The sequence below is a fragment of the Gavialis gangeticus genome, unplaced genomic scaffold (genome assembly GCF_001723915.1).
Source record: "Gavialis gangeticus isolate Ggan-Ray unplaced genomic scaffold, GavGan_comp1, whole genome shotgun sequence".
Classification (NCBI taxonomy): Eukaryota; Metazoa; Chordata; order Crocodylia; family Gavialidae; genus Gavialis; species Gavialis gangeticus.
In genome coordinates this window covers 349,342-364,319 of record NW_017729024.1, presented here as the reverse complement: position 1 = coordinate 364,319, position 14,978 = coordinate 349,342, and the positions used below count along the sequence as shown (strand labels likewise).

At 41.9% G+C, this 14,978-nt stretch overlaps 1 protein-coding gene across 1 annotated transcript in view; it reads left to right on the top strand.

The window, feature by feature from the left end:
* Window positions 1-14,978, top strand: part of PAX5 (paired box 5) — a 322,087-nt gene that overhangs the window by 119,737 nt on the left and 187,372 nt on the right. The window contains exon 6 of the mRNA XM_019516802.1: window positions 7,227-7,402. Within this exon, the coding sequence (XP_019372347.1) occupies window positions 7,227-7,402 (176 nt within the window). The remainder of the gene's footprint in view (window positions 1-7,226; window positions 7,403-14,978) is intronic.

Genomic DNA, 14,978 nt, shown 5'->3' with positions numbered 1-14,978 from the left:
CTCCAGTCAGGCCTGGAGTTTCCAAGCCATTATAATTTTGCTTCTGCCTGTTTATCCAGTCTCCTCTCTAATTGTGTTGCCCTGAGCTCCTGTCTCTTCTGCTGGCTTTACCACCCTAGAGAATTTGTTTTTTTGCTTCTGTCATAGCCAACTCCATACTTCTTCCACGTTGTGCCCCCCACCCTCTTTCATCATGTTTTCTTCCCAGAGAGCTCTGAATGAGCATCGTCTTCTTTTCCACACCCTGCTTGGCACTTCCACTGTGATGACTACAAGGAGTCAGCTACCTAGTGCTGATCTGGTCAAGGAACAGTCAGTAATAGCTGCTATTGGCCATTATATATATATATATATATATATATATAAGCACCCTGTATATTGCAAGATTGAGTATATTTGATTGCATTCTTTCTTTCTACCTTTCTTATATCACTTAGCTTTGTCTGCTTTTTGGCCAGGGACCACATCATCCTGGGTACAAAACTTAGGAGAAAGGGGCCTTGATTCTGATTTAGGAACACCCATCCCAAAGATAAATCACTGCATGAGAATTAATATTAATATGGCTCAACCTAGTTCAAAGGCATGCACAAAAAAATCAATGGATATGCTCAGGGCAGATACTTAGAGGTACAACTGTTGCCAGAAGAACATGAATCTGCTGCACCATATTTAAAAAAAAAAATAGATCTAATTATACATGTGATCTTTGGATATATAAACAAAGCAGGAACCATGAGGAACAAATGGACAATTTACCAGGTCATTTTTAATCTGAGATCATTTTGCTCCTTTGCTTACCCCTTTTAGGCCAAACTTGTATAAAGCTTTAACTTCAGTGCCAAATTGTGAATAACGTTGGTTTAACCTGAAATTTAAAGCCAGCATTTCCATGCTCCAGAGACAGGGTCTCCCTGGCCTTTTGCTACCATGCAGCTAGCAACCAGAATTTTAATTTTATAAGCTATGGTTGACTAAACCCAGCACTAGGTCTATTAGATATTATTTGATTTGGAATAGAAAAAAAAGATTTAAAGATACACTGCTCCCCTTATATACCTTTGTATCTTTTCACACTTCTGTGCACATGCTTAGACATTCTATTCAAAGGACAAGGTTCAGATTTTCCTCTTTGCAATAAAATTGACCTTAACACTGTTACATAAACCTATGTTAGCTACCCTGATTGAAATCACAATGACTATATTTAAACAGGTAAATAAAAAGTGGTGGTGGCTTAAAACATTAGCTAAATGGTAGAAAGATTTTTCTTTCCTGTTTTGTCTTCCTAAAATCCATCATGTGTCCTGTAGCACCCATTAGTTTGCAATGCTAGACCAGGTTTACAGAAATAACTAATGGTTTTAAATGCCTGGAGATTTGGGTATTTGAGACACCTTAAAGAGGTCTAGCTTTCTAAGTGTGGGTGCTCAGCACGTTCTGAAAATGAGTCTGTTTTTAAATTGTCTCAAGTTGGGTATTCAAAAAATCGGTAGCACTTCTCAACATATGTTGTACTGCTGTAAACCCTGGGGAGTTTGGCATGGAGGACTGGTCTTCTCATGGACTGAAAACTGGTTAAAAGATAGGAAATAAAGGGTAAGACTAGAAGGTTTTTTTCTCAAATGGAAAATGGTAAATAGCAGGTATCCCAGGGATCTGTGCTAAGATCTGCACTATTCAGCAAATACATAAATAATCTGGAAAAGGGAGTAAACAGTTAATTGACAAAGTCTGCAGAGGAGACAAAATTATTTTATGTAGTCAACTCCAAAGCAGATGGGAAGAGTTAGATAAAGATCTCACAAATCTGAGTGAGTGGACAACAAAGAGACAGATAAAATTCAGCATTGGAAGTGCAAAGTAATACCCATGAGAAAAACAAATTAATATCTATATACAGCAGTGGGCTTTGGCTTAGCCATTACCAGTCAGGAAAGAGATCTTGGAGTCATTGTGAAGAGGTCTCTAAAGGCACTGTCCCAATGTGTGATAGTAAATAAAATATTAGGAATCAGTAGAAGTAAAACTGAAACAAAACAGAAAACATCACTAGGCTAATCTATGGTGGACCTACTCCTGGAACACTGAGTGCAGTTCTGGTAACCTTAAAAACAATACAGTTAACAGCAAAGGGACACAGCCCAAGGCACAGGGGCAGTGGTGACTTCCAGATGCCACCACGACTGGGATTGCAATTGCACAGCTACCAGCAGCAGCTACTTTTTTGCACCTGCCCCTCTGCCACCAAGTCAGTGCCTGGAAAAATTGCCCTGTTCACTCTGCCCTACTACAACGCTGAATATAGTATAGGTAGAAGAAAGGTAAAGAGAAAGGTAACAAAGATGATCAGGGGAGTGAACATCTCTCATAGAGTCACAGAGAAGTAGAGCTGGAAGGGACCTCAGAGGTCATCTAGACCAACCCCTGCCTGAGGCAGGGTCATCCCTATCCCAGCCATCCCAAACAACCATACTCTAAATTCTACATAAGACTACCCTCAACACTCGACCCTAACCTGCCACAGGTAAAGCAAGGGAACCCCAACAGCCAATGTTCTGCTTCTATAAAATGTTGTCAATATATTCACAAGACATCCTGGGCAGAGGGCCACACCCCGCATTACAGAGGAAGGCCGCCCCACCTTCCCACTCTGTACTAATTTAACCATGGGGTAAAATTCCTTCCTGACTCCAAATGCGGCAATCAGTCTGACCCTGAGCAGAGGGGCAAGACCCTCTAGCCAGGAACATTTGGCTTTGCTCCTAGCAAGAGAATCAGAACACACCAGTTGAAGTACCTAGTCTCAGCTATAGCCAACACCCAATGCCTATAGGGAGGCTTGATAACACTTACATGTAGCAGAAACAAGGAAGCAGGGGGGTGGGGTGGGAGCAACCAGCAAAGCCCAGAAGGCATGGGAAATACCCATGGTAGAAAACAGGCATAGCTGTGCCTAGATCATTCCCAACCAGTGACTGTCCAACTTCTTCTTAAAGACCTCCAGTGATAGACAGAGTCCAAAACTTCCCTAGGTAGTCTATTTCACTGCCTCACTTTTCTCACAGTGAAGAATTTTTTTCTGGATATCCAATCTAAATGAATTTTGTTGCAACTTCAAGCCATTGGCTCACATCCTCCTTTCTGCAGCAAGAGAGAAAAGGTGTTTTCCTTTTCTTTATGGCAGCCCTTCAAGTATTTGAAGACTGCTATAATGTTCACTCATAAGCATCTTTTCTGCAGCCTGAACATGCCTAGTTTATTTAGCCTCTCCTCATAATTTGCCTTCCAAGCCCCTGATCATCTTTTTTGGCCACCTCTTGACCCTTTCTAATTTCTCCACATCCTCTTAAAATTGTGGAGCCAAGAACTGCATGCAGTACTCCAGATGAGGCCCAGTCAGTGCTGAGTAGAGAGGCACTATCACTTCCCATGTCTTGTACTTATACTTCCATTGATGCATCCCAAAACTGCATTGGCCTTTTGTACAGCTGGATCACACTGGGGACTTGTACTGAGTTAATAAACACTTTGAACAGCACCAGGCCCAGTCCCTGTGGGACTGCAATCAAAACCTCTTGCCATTATGATATGGATCCATTAATAGTTACCCTTTGCTTGTGGCTATTGAGCCAGTTATCTATCCACCTTGTAGGAGTTTTATCCAGCCCATATTTCTCCAATTTGTTTTTGAGAAGGTCATGCAGGACCTGGTCAAAAGCCTTGCTGAAGTTCAGCTACACTATATCTACCGCATTCCCTTCATCCACCCAAGCAATTACTTTGTCAAAGAAGGAGATCAAGTTTGTTTGACATGATTTGTTTTTCAGAAATCCATGCTGGATGCTTGTGATCAGCCTTTTCTCCTCCAGATGCTTGCAAATAGTTCTTCTTAGGATATGCTCCAGCAACTTCCCAGGCATTGAGATGAAGCTAACCAGCATGTAATTTCCTGGGTCCTCCTTGCCTTTTTTTAAAGGCAAGGGCACTACACTGGCTCTTTTCCAGTCCTCTGGTACCTGGTCTGTCTCCCACAACTTCATAATGATCTTTCCCCAGGACTCCAAGATCTCCTAGGAGGAGAGTCTGAAAAGACTAGGGGCCAGATTCTATTCTAACTGCTAGGCACTTAAGTGGATGTAGGTGTCTAAGTATGATTCAGTTTCACCCTGCTCAAGTCCCTGAAAAACTATTAATGCAAAAGGTGTGTGGGTTCTCCTTCCTGCTTTTTTTGTAACTCACACTGTCATCCTACCCTAAAGACTATTACAGAATTAGTTGCATTAATGGATTTTCATGACTCAAACTGGGTGGAACAGAATTGCACTTAGGTGCCTGTGTCCACTTAGATGCTCAATAGGTGATATAGAATCTAATGTAAAAAAGATGGCGGGGAGGGGGGGTATATGATAGAGACCTATGAAACCACAAATTATATAGAAAAAGTAGACAAGACCAATCTGTGGTGATCACCACCACAAGACATCACGGAGGCCAATCGTATAATCAGGCTAAAAGTGAGATTAAACAAGTTTACAGAGGATAGACCCAGGTTGGGGTATGGAAACACCATAGTCATAGATAGAACCTCAGGCTCAGGACATCCATTACTGTATGATGGTTGGTAACTAGGAAGTTTGGACTCAGTGGGCATATCCCCACAAGTGGGAACATGCGTTTCCCTGGGTACAAGTAGCAGTGGTACACATTGTGTTGCTGCTACCTGTCTCTGGGGAATGCCTGTGCCATGCACACTCTAGAGCGTGGCATGTTGCCCCAGGTGGGGTAGGCGAGGCTGGGACCATCAACTGTGCTGGCCTCAGCAGCCTTATTTGGGGTCCTGAGAGCCTCCAGGAGATGCAGCCATGGCTGTCCTGCAACAGGGAGCCTTGCTGGTAGCTGGAGTGTGGCTTTGACTGGCCAGACTCCAGTTTTGGGTGGCAGGCACTGCTGCCATGTATACCACCCTGCTTTTTTTACACATGGGTTTTTTGACCCCGGGATCTCCTGGGGTCGAAAAATCCACACATGCCGCAAAGTAGCAGTGTGGGGAATGCCTGCATGTCTGGTGCTGCATGCCACATGTTCATGCTGATCTGGACACGCCCAGTGGGTGCCTCCATCCATGTGCGCATGTACAGTTTGCAGCACCACAGAGTTATCTGAGGCACAGCAAACTGCATGCAGCGCATGTGCAACCATTTACCAGACTGCTAATTTGTAGCACTGTGCCAAAATTTGACACCAGGAAATCCTGGTGGCAGAAACAATTTCTGCAAAAAAAAGTGGCATGGCACACACTCCAGGAGCGTGCATCAGCAGGCATGGAGGCTCAGTCCTCCAGGGAGATGCTCTGGCTGCTGGCTAGAGCATCTCCTCTTTTCTAGTTGTTTCCCAGCTCCTCTAGCATGCTGGGGGCCAGAAAATGGCCATTTTCCTGAAGTGGAGCATTTTGTCCTGCACTAACCCCATGTTCATGGGCTTACAAGAAGAGGGTGCCACTGCTATTTTTGTGCCACAGCAAATGCACACCCCTGCATGTGCATGCTCATCTGGATGCACCCAATATGGAAATTCTTATTTTCTTTTATTATATTCTTACGGACTTCAATGGTGGGAGCAAGGGGGGAGGCAGGCCTGGGGCTTACAAGAAGAGGATTTATTGAAGAGACTCTTGCCATCAGAAAATTTAATTGATACAGAACCTGTAGCAACAATTGCCAATGTGTAGTATTGCTGATGACTTTCATGAGGGAAATCATCTTAACTATAGATAAACTCTTGCCTTATAGAGTGTATTCACTTTATATAGCTCCAAACCATCACTAATACCTGTTCCGTTGCTTCAAATTTGCTCAGTTTTCTTGGTAACCCAGAGTGGACAGCCCTCACAATTTCATTGCAAGATTCATAATATCTGGTGTTTTCCCCCTAACATCCCAGCTTCTGGAATCACATGAATATTGGAGAACCTCAGGTTCCATTTCATAAAAGAAGTACATGTCTAGTCCACATGGTGGCAGGGAAAAACTTGAAAAGGCAACTGAGTCCACTTTAAAGCCTCAGAAACCAAAAATGCAAATAAGAACAACCCAGAGCTTATTAAATGTTAAATATTTTTTGTGATTTTTGGGGACTGACACATTGGTTTTGAATCTTTTGCCTGTCAGTATGGCTAAAGAATTTAGCCGGTGTCTGCCAAATGGATTGACCCTGAAAACCCACCTTGATCCTGACAAATCTAACTTTCTATTACTGCCATCAGATACAGTGAAGATGAAAAGGCTGGACTGGTCCCAAGGCTGGATTGTGAGGCAGGAGCCCGCAAGGCAAGCATGCCAGACCCCATGAGGGTGTAGTCAGGATTTCTGCTGGCCAGTGGCAGTGCACCCTTTGGTAGTACGGCTTCCAATGGTCAGTGCTAGTGGTTCTGGGATTGCCTGCCTGCAAAAGGTAGTGCTGAGTGCAGCTAGGTTTCTTCTTGGCCTTCCTACCCCATTGCTATGAATGGATTAGATTGCAAACCTAAGTACGAGATTGAAAGTCATCAGTGAAAAATTATGCTTGCAGTCTGTCTGTGACACCTATACAGTACTGATGGAGGAAGCAATGAGACATATATTTTTGTGTGTGTGTGACTGAGGAACTGAAAAAATGCAGGCCTATTGCAATTTGCTTAGTACAACAAATTACATAGCAGTTCTGCTGCTGTTCATTGCAGCTCTGAAACTGTAGGAATTATAAATATGGTAACAACGAGAGCAACCCACATTTGTCGTTCTGAGCATAGAAAATGACTTTTCAAATAGTTAAAGATGAGAGTCAGTTTGGCTGTGGTGTCAAATAGATACTGTGCGTTCTGTTTTGTCTTCAGACCCCTGTACCGTGTGTTGCTAAGTATCAGGATAAAGGCACCTTCTACCAGAAAATGTCAATTTATACCTTTTGGTGCAAGTTTTTACAGCATCTTATGACCACATGCAAAAGTAGTGACACAATGTGCTTAACACATTGTGCTAAAGATCTGTTGTCAGAAAATACACAACAGAGTATCTTCTGCACCAATACAACTTGCTCTTAACCCTGGAGAGTCTCTTTTGTCCTTTTAACATACTGATACCCACATGTAATCAAAAGACACAGTAGAACAAAGCAAGATGCTTCAGTGTTATGTCTGTGCTTGTAATTCCTTTTTATTCTTCTGTATATTTTGTCCTTTTTGAAAGGTATTCAGGAATCTCCAGTACCAAATGGCCATTCCCTCCCGGGTAGAGATTTCCTTCGGAAGCAGATGCGAGGAGATCTTTTCACTCAGCAGCAGTTAGAAGTGTTGGATCGAGTCTTCGAGAGGCAACATTATTCTGACATTTTCACAACGACTGAACCCATCAAACCAGAGCAGGTACTATTGTCAGCTGCCCAAGCTTTCCAAGTGCACGCTTCTGGGCTGTAGGCTCACTTTTGCTTGAAATCATGCAACACTTAATACTTATGATCTAACTAGGGAAAATAACAAACAAAAGGGGGTGCCAAACTGAACTGTGTTCAAAGAAGTACATAGGTGTCTTAAAGATGTGTACATTAAACCAAGAAATAGATAAGTAGTTGCTGCTCACAGAATATAAAATGTTTTGGGGATGAAGTTGCAGTTGATGTTGCAGTTGGATCACACGTTTAAAGTGTTTGGAGTCTGTATTGGATGTTCTTACTAGGTTTATGGCAGGGTTTGCAGATACCAAGGACTGCAATTTCAAAATTGCACAGTATTTGGGGTGCACATGGACTGTTATTGTGCATTTGTACCCAAACTGGATGTTTTGCACAAGTAAATGGCCAGTTAGTTGTCTATCTGGCTACATGTCCAGACACAACCGTGATTTCTGTGTATCACTGGGTATTGCATCTGCAGGTTATTTGTGGAGTTATGAGAAATATGGCCCAGATATATTTTTTAGGAAGCTCTTACATTTTTGCCCCTGTTTCAGACAGCATAAAGTTCTGTCTCTGCTTTCCAAGTAGCTGGTTTTGGTTGTTGTTAAACCACTGTTTAGCCCCATCTGTAGGACAAGTTCTTACTAGCCTCTATCTGAGGTAGCCATGTAACTTGTCCTGTCATTTCAACTCTAGGATTCATTAGCTACTTTGTCTGTGTTTAGTAATGCATCTGGCTACTTGTCAATCATCACCTGGATTTCCTGTGTTCAATCTGTGTTCCTTGCATGATGAAAACATGGGAAAACAAATAGTCTCCTGCTGGCACACGTGAATTAAGGCTATGGTGGGGCTTTTAGAGATTCTGGTAGGGGCACAGAAATGGGGAAATAGATGTTGCATTCAGTTCTTTGATGCTAAAAATTCTGCAGCAGAGCAGAAATCTCACATACCTTCAAACTCCAAACACTCTAACTTTTGTTAATTTCTCCCCAATTCAATCTTCAAATATTGAAGAAGCAGCTTCTGACTGGAGTTGTCCCTGTCACAGTTTGCATCCTTTAGGAATGCTGCAATCTGCTGTGTTCAGCCGAACACACCTGGAAAAAAGTGCCAAGAGTGCTCAGATAATAATGGGGTTGTTTTGAACCTAGTTCAATAAACCAAAGAAACAACTGAGACTAGGGAAAGTGAAATGCCTTCATATACCACTAGATGGTGATTATTCCATCGCTAATACTTGTGGTAACTTTGAGACACTAGCACAGCATCTGCCCATATTGTAGGCTGTTTCAGAGTTGGTTATATGCAAACCTTTTGTTGTCAGTTCTCTCTCAGTTTCTTGCATTTCCATGTCACCAATAATTACAAAGGAAGTGCTGTGGTGGAAAAAGCTACTGGACAACATTTCTGAGTCTTCTAGATTCTGAAGGATCTCCTGTTACTCAGAATCTGAGTTCAAAGTCAGAGTGGAGCAACAAATCTAGAAACAGCAGTTTCTGCTGGTTACCACCTGATATGCTCAACAGAACAGGGACTCAATCCAGGGGTGCTGCTAAGCCACCCTGATCACCAAATAATGGAATATCCAGCTACCTGCCGCAAAGAGAGATCATGTCTGATCTACTCTTTCTGTGTTTTGGTGGACAGATGTATTGATTACAGTCAGAAATTAGACTGGAGGTGTGGACCCCCTCACTGAACTGAAGGTCTGATGCTCTGAGGTGCTGAATACCTGCTGGGAGATGCTATGTTAATGACTGCAGAGGGCTTTCAGCTCCTTGCAGGAACTAGGCTCCAGAGAGTTTTATATCTTTAGTTATACGTGGAGGTAGCAGATTGATTGCCTTAAATAAAGATGAGCACATTCATTTGCTCAGAAGAGCTCTGACTCAGGTTTTTGATTTTCAGAACTGGCTGTGGCTGTTGTCAGCATGGTTCAAAACAGAATATTCACAAGTAAGAAAAGAGAGAAAAATTGCAGCACTAAGCCACAGTGATGAACCACTTCTCAGTCCCTTATAGCAACCATAAGATCATGCCTGATCTCAGTCCTAGGAGAAGCAAACCTACCATTCCAATACAAAACCTACTGAAACAGAAAATCTGTCTGTTTCCATTAATAAGACTGAACGAAATCAATTACAAAGAAAGCCTTAATTACTTGAAGGGGAAAGTCAGAAATATTCCTGCCATACATAGCTCAAGGACCTGATCCAAAGCTGACTGAACTTAATGGAAAGAGTTTCATTGCATTCAGAGAGCTCTGGGTCAGGTGATAAATGAGCAGTGGGCATAAAGAAAAATTAGTGACTGCTGAAGAAGAGGCACCATACCACGCCTGAAATAAGTCAGGATTGCCCAGCATTGGTGGAATGTAGATGAGTTCTGGTCTGTTCTTAAAATAAGCTGCCTGCTCCTCAACTGATATGCTACACTGTAAGCATTTGCAGTGATGCTAATAAGACCTTCTGGGCTAAGTGCTACTTCTCTGGTGAAACACTTTCCTGATTCCAGTGGGAAATTTGCCTGAGTGGGAACACCAGGATTTGGTCTTCTGTTCAAACAAATAATTAACAGTTTTCTATAAGGAATTTGTTGTCCCAGACCTACTCTTAGAAACCCCCAAAGGGATTTTCCAGACAGAATGTAAGTAGAGATATTCATATCATTCAGATAGGCCACTACATTCAGATACAGACTTTGAGAAGCTTGGGAAATTTGGATCTTAGATTTGGGTTCATTCCATCACAAAGATGAATGTCATAGACAGTGCTTAAAGGTAGAGCTTGGCTTGAAATCTGAGCATCCAAGAAGTATGTTGAGTTTGGTTGCAGCATGGTATTTTGGTATCATCTCCAGCTTCAAGGTTTACAAACGAACAGCACATTTGTAATCCTTTCTAATCCTCCATTTCACTTCTTGGTTTTGGGGCATGGCTTGACCTCAAAGAATCTCCACATGAGAGTGAGACTTAAAATAGGTAGAGTTGGATGGGGAAGAGGATCATGTATCTTCAGGTATCTTACCAGGAATCATGGGGTGGTGCGGATTAGGGAACATGTTGTCCCCCCGTGTGGCTGGAAGTGTTATGGTCCTTGTGTGCTGTGTCCTAGGAGGCATTCAGGCTAACTTCTGCCTGTGTTGCTCGAGTTGCCTGAATACGCCGTACTGAGTTAGGACCCTCAAGCACATGAGCAAACACTTCCTTTCAGAAGCTGTCCATTTGACTTCACAGGGATAACCTGCGGTGCTAAGTAGTGTTATTAACAATTCTACAGCCTGGCTCTTAACAACCTTTATTTTTTTCTGCTCCCAGTTTATTTCGATTTGTTTTTACAAATTTGTTTTGGTTTTGTTATGGGCTGTATGCTTGCTACAATTCAGTATGCTCTTGTCAGCCTTCAGAGGCTAAGCAAGATTAGGCTTGGTTAGTTTTTTGAGGGGTGGTGGGGGTGGGGAAACTTCCAAAGATATTCCAGGATACCCTAGCCGGAAGGTAGTATTAAAACAATACCTTTATATGTAGTATTGCTAGGAGGCAGCATGCAGCAGAGTTTTTCATTTGAGGTGTGAAAAGCACCAGTGTCTAGGTCAAACATTAGCCAGGTCAAGCTATATTCTACCTACTTACATTTTGCTACAGTTTCATTTCTGCACAACAGAGGTTCCCACACTTTTTTGGTATTGCATACCCCTTTCCAGATTTACCAGCTGCCTGTGTACCCCTACCAGCAGAGGTTTTATATTTTAACCCCTTAAATGCCAATTATTATTATAATTAAAATTAAATCTGCTATTGCACAATTTCTCCCGTGTATCCCCCAGAAATATCTTTTGTACCTCCAGCAGCATGTGTACCACAGTTTGGGAACCTCTGCTGTATGGTATGTGTTTGCTGTCCTAAGCAGTTGTATAATGGTGTTGTGAGATGGGGTAAAGCTGCTGTGTTGTCCCAGGTGACTACAGAGAAGTGGTGACCAACTGATTCTGGTGTAAGTGGAGCAGTTGGAGAGTCTGAAAGATATTCTGTATACATTTTTATTAAAACATATGGGCACCTATACATATGCCTGATGCCTGTTCTGACACATGCTAATAAGGATATGTTGGAGTAGACTTGATTAATCAAGTCTGCTGGAGCATGCTAATTAACATGCTCCAGCAGCTTCAGCATCATGTGTATTTAGTGTCTTTGTGCTTCAAAATGGCAGCTGGGGTGCTTTAACTAAAGCTTGTTGAAAGAGCTTTAGTTAAAATATATCTGCCAGCATTCTGAAGGATGGGAAACTGAATATACAAAATGCTGTGAGTGCTTTGATTAGAGTGGTTCCCGAGAGCCGCTCTAATTAAAGCACTTCGCACCTTTTCCTTTTTTTATTTAATGGTGTTCCTTTTTTTGTGGGTACCTGACTTAAGATCCTGAGGTCTGATGTGCAGAAGCACTGAATGTTCATAGTTGCAACTGTGGTTAGGGGGAGCTGTGCTCTGAACAAAGAAAGTGTTGTATAATGCCAAATACTCTGATAAATCAGGTTCTCAGTGTCTCATAATGGGCATGCAAGATTAATAGATACTTTTGATCTTAATCTCTTTGTGCCTCAGTTCTCATCTGAAAAAATGGGAATAATAATTTTCCCTCCTTTCAGAGAGGAGTTGTGAAAATTAATTAATTGATTAATTAATACTTGTGAAATGCTCAAATGCTATAGCAATAAATGCTTTACAAAGGTGAATGAGGGTATTAATAATCTTGTCTCAACAGGGGTTGAATGGGGCTCAGAAAATAAGGTTTGGGGCCACACACTGGATAATGGGAAGAACATGAATTATTAAATAACTGCTGCCCATTCTGTGTCCTGAATGAGGCAGGAATCCTGTTAAAAAAAACAAACAAAAACATATTCACATAATGATTACATCACAAGGCATATGCACTAGGACAGACTTAATCTTAGTAGTGACATTTCTTAATGGTTGTGTGAATCATATTGCAAACTAAATAATATTTAAAAATATAGATCTAATATAGCACTCAATATAGATCCTTTTTAATATTAAACCCAATATACCTCTGTGTGTGTGTGTGTGTGTGTGTGTGTGTGTGTGTGTGTGTGTGTGTGTGTGTCTGTCCCTGTTCATAATCTACTTAAACAAAACTAGGTTGGAAGAATGTGAAGATTAAAAAGTCAAGCAGTCAAAAGTTAAGAAATGTGAGACACAAGTTTGCCAGTGCAACCATAATTTGGTCCCCTTGTGGGTACACATGGGCCATGTCCCAATGAGCAGGGGCCTGTGGTTGCCACAGGGAAAAAAGCAGCAGCACACATTTGTGCTGCTGTTTTTTGCCCTTGTGCATTCCCCTGTTTGTGGGGTTAGTGCAGGGAAAAATGCTGCAAGTGGGCCCAGGTGCTGGCCCCAGCAGCCTTACTGAGTCCCTGGGGGACTCCCAGTGAAGCAGTGGCAGTGATCCGGGTATATGGAGCCTGGTTGGCATAGGCTCCGGTTTTGGGTGGTGCACATTGCTGCCATGTGCGCTGCCCTGCTTTTTTTCTGGTGTGTTTTTTTTTGACACTGGGAGATCCTAGTTGAAAAAACCCTGCTGCACTGCTAATTAGCAGCACAGTGAATGCATGCATGTGTGGTGTGTACGGTTTGCAGCACTGCAAACCACACATGCATGCTTGTCTGGATGCGCCCATGAAGGGGGAATCCCTCCTGTAAATATTCATTCTCATTTTAAAATGAATTTCTTTCTGTCACGTTTGTGACCTTTTGTGTTTGTTTTCTGCAAACATCCCATGATCGATTTGTACTGGCAGAAAATGTTTGCAGAAAGCTGATTTCATGTATTTCTGGAAAATGAATTTTAAGTATTCTCAAACTTACGTTTACAGTAAGAGCACCCTGGTGTTAGGGTAGCATGTCACATTTAGCTTTAGTTGCACCTGCTTGAGTGGTGAATTGTAGTAGTATTTTAACTTCTATTTTATATTCAGCCTTATTTAACCATTGCTTAAGTTTTTGTATAGCGTTATTATTCTTTGAACTTTTCTTTTGCACTTTGTAGCTGCACTATCAGCTAATAGCCTTGAGCTCACTTTCACAGGGAGCTTATATTCCAGTGTTAACAACATAGGCATGTATAGTGTGAGCCTTGTTACTAGCTCAAATTAACTGAACTTGGCAGTAACTGACTAAATCAGAGCGATGATATGATTGGATATGTTAATGAAGGGCGATAAGAGGGGACTGACTGGACAATGCCCAACTGCAGAGCTCTTGGAATTTCTGGTTTTGATGGACAGACCAAATGAGGAGTCTGGGGCATGCCCAAATTAAGACACTGATAAGAGACCAAATTAAGATGTGTGCATGTGATGGGTTTGTTGGAACAAAGGAATGTGTTGACGGGATAGGAACATGAATAGTATGATGATCGCAGGGAAAGAAATCAATGGTACCTGGAAATGAAGGGTCAACAGAGGAGTGAAGTTAAAGAAAAAGCATAAAAGGGAGGCAACAAGGAATTGTGTGTGCGTCATTGCTCAACAACATCTGGACTGAAAAACAGCCATTACCAACAGATGGCCACCCTCTACTTTCAGGAACTGATTGGCTACCTTTTCTGCGAAGTGGAGTAATATCTGGGATTGGGTGGGACCATTGAACTAAGTGTTTTTCTGTCTCTCAGTGTAGAAAATCTTAGTACATTTAATGTACTAATAAAGTTAGATTTTAGTTAAATTGAATGGTGTGAGGCATAATCCATGTTCACTTTGGGTTGATTATGCTTTAGCAATCCTTTAGCATTATAGGTGTGTAACACTGGTCTACTTCTAATCAAGGATCACTGCCAGTGCCAGGTGAGCTGTTTGACTGATCAGAACGAAGTCATACATACGGAGTTTCACATATTTCCAATTCATTTGCATATATTCTGTATCAGAACCTACTTTTTCTTTATGTACCTTATTGCTGTGGGAACTAGATACTGCTTCTCACCAGACTGTGCTGGTTACCCTAGACCTTCTAGTTCAGTGGTTCTCAACATGTTAGACTCAAGTCACCCCTTGCTAGAATTAAGGCACCCTTTGGAAAATGCTATCTGTTTGTTTTCTCTCATTTTTTGACTAAAGAAAAAATAGAGCAATTCTTCTGTTGCAAAGAACTCAGAAAGACCACAACAGATCAGAATGTTTTAAACACTATGGATTCCTCTTTGAAATCTCTGGGTTTAGCTTGTGAATCATGTTTGCACACATAACAGTGCCAACATTGCATGAGATTCTGCGACATCCTTGAAAGAATATCAGGGCATCTGAGGGTGCTGCAGCATCCTGGTTGGAAATGGTTGTTCTACTTTCTGGGGCCAGGAAGTTAACTTCACTGCTGTCCCATTTATAGAAAACTTTTTGACTCCAACATAGCTGTACTACCTGTATCAAGATCTGTCAGCAACCTCAGGAAAGATGCAAGAGATTTTTAATTAGCACAAAAGTGTACATTGATTGAATAAAATGTTGCATAGATGGGGGGGGGGCGGG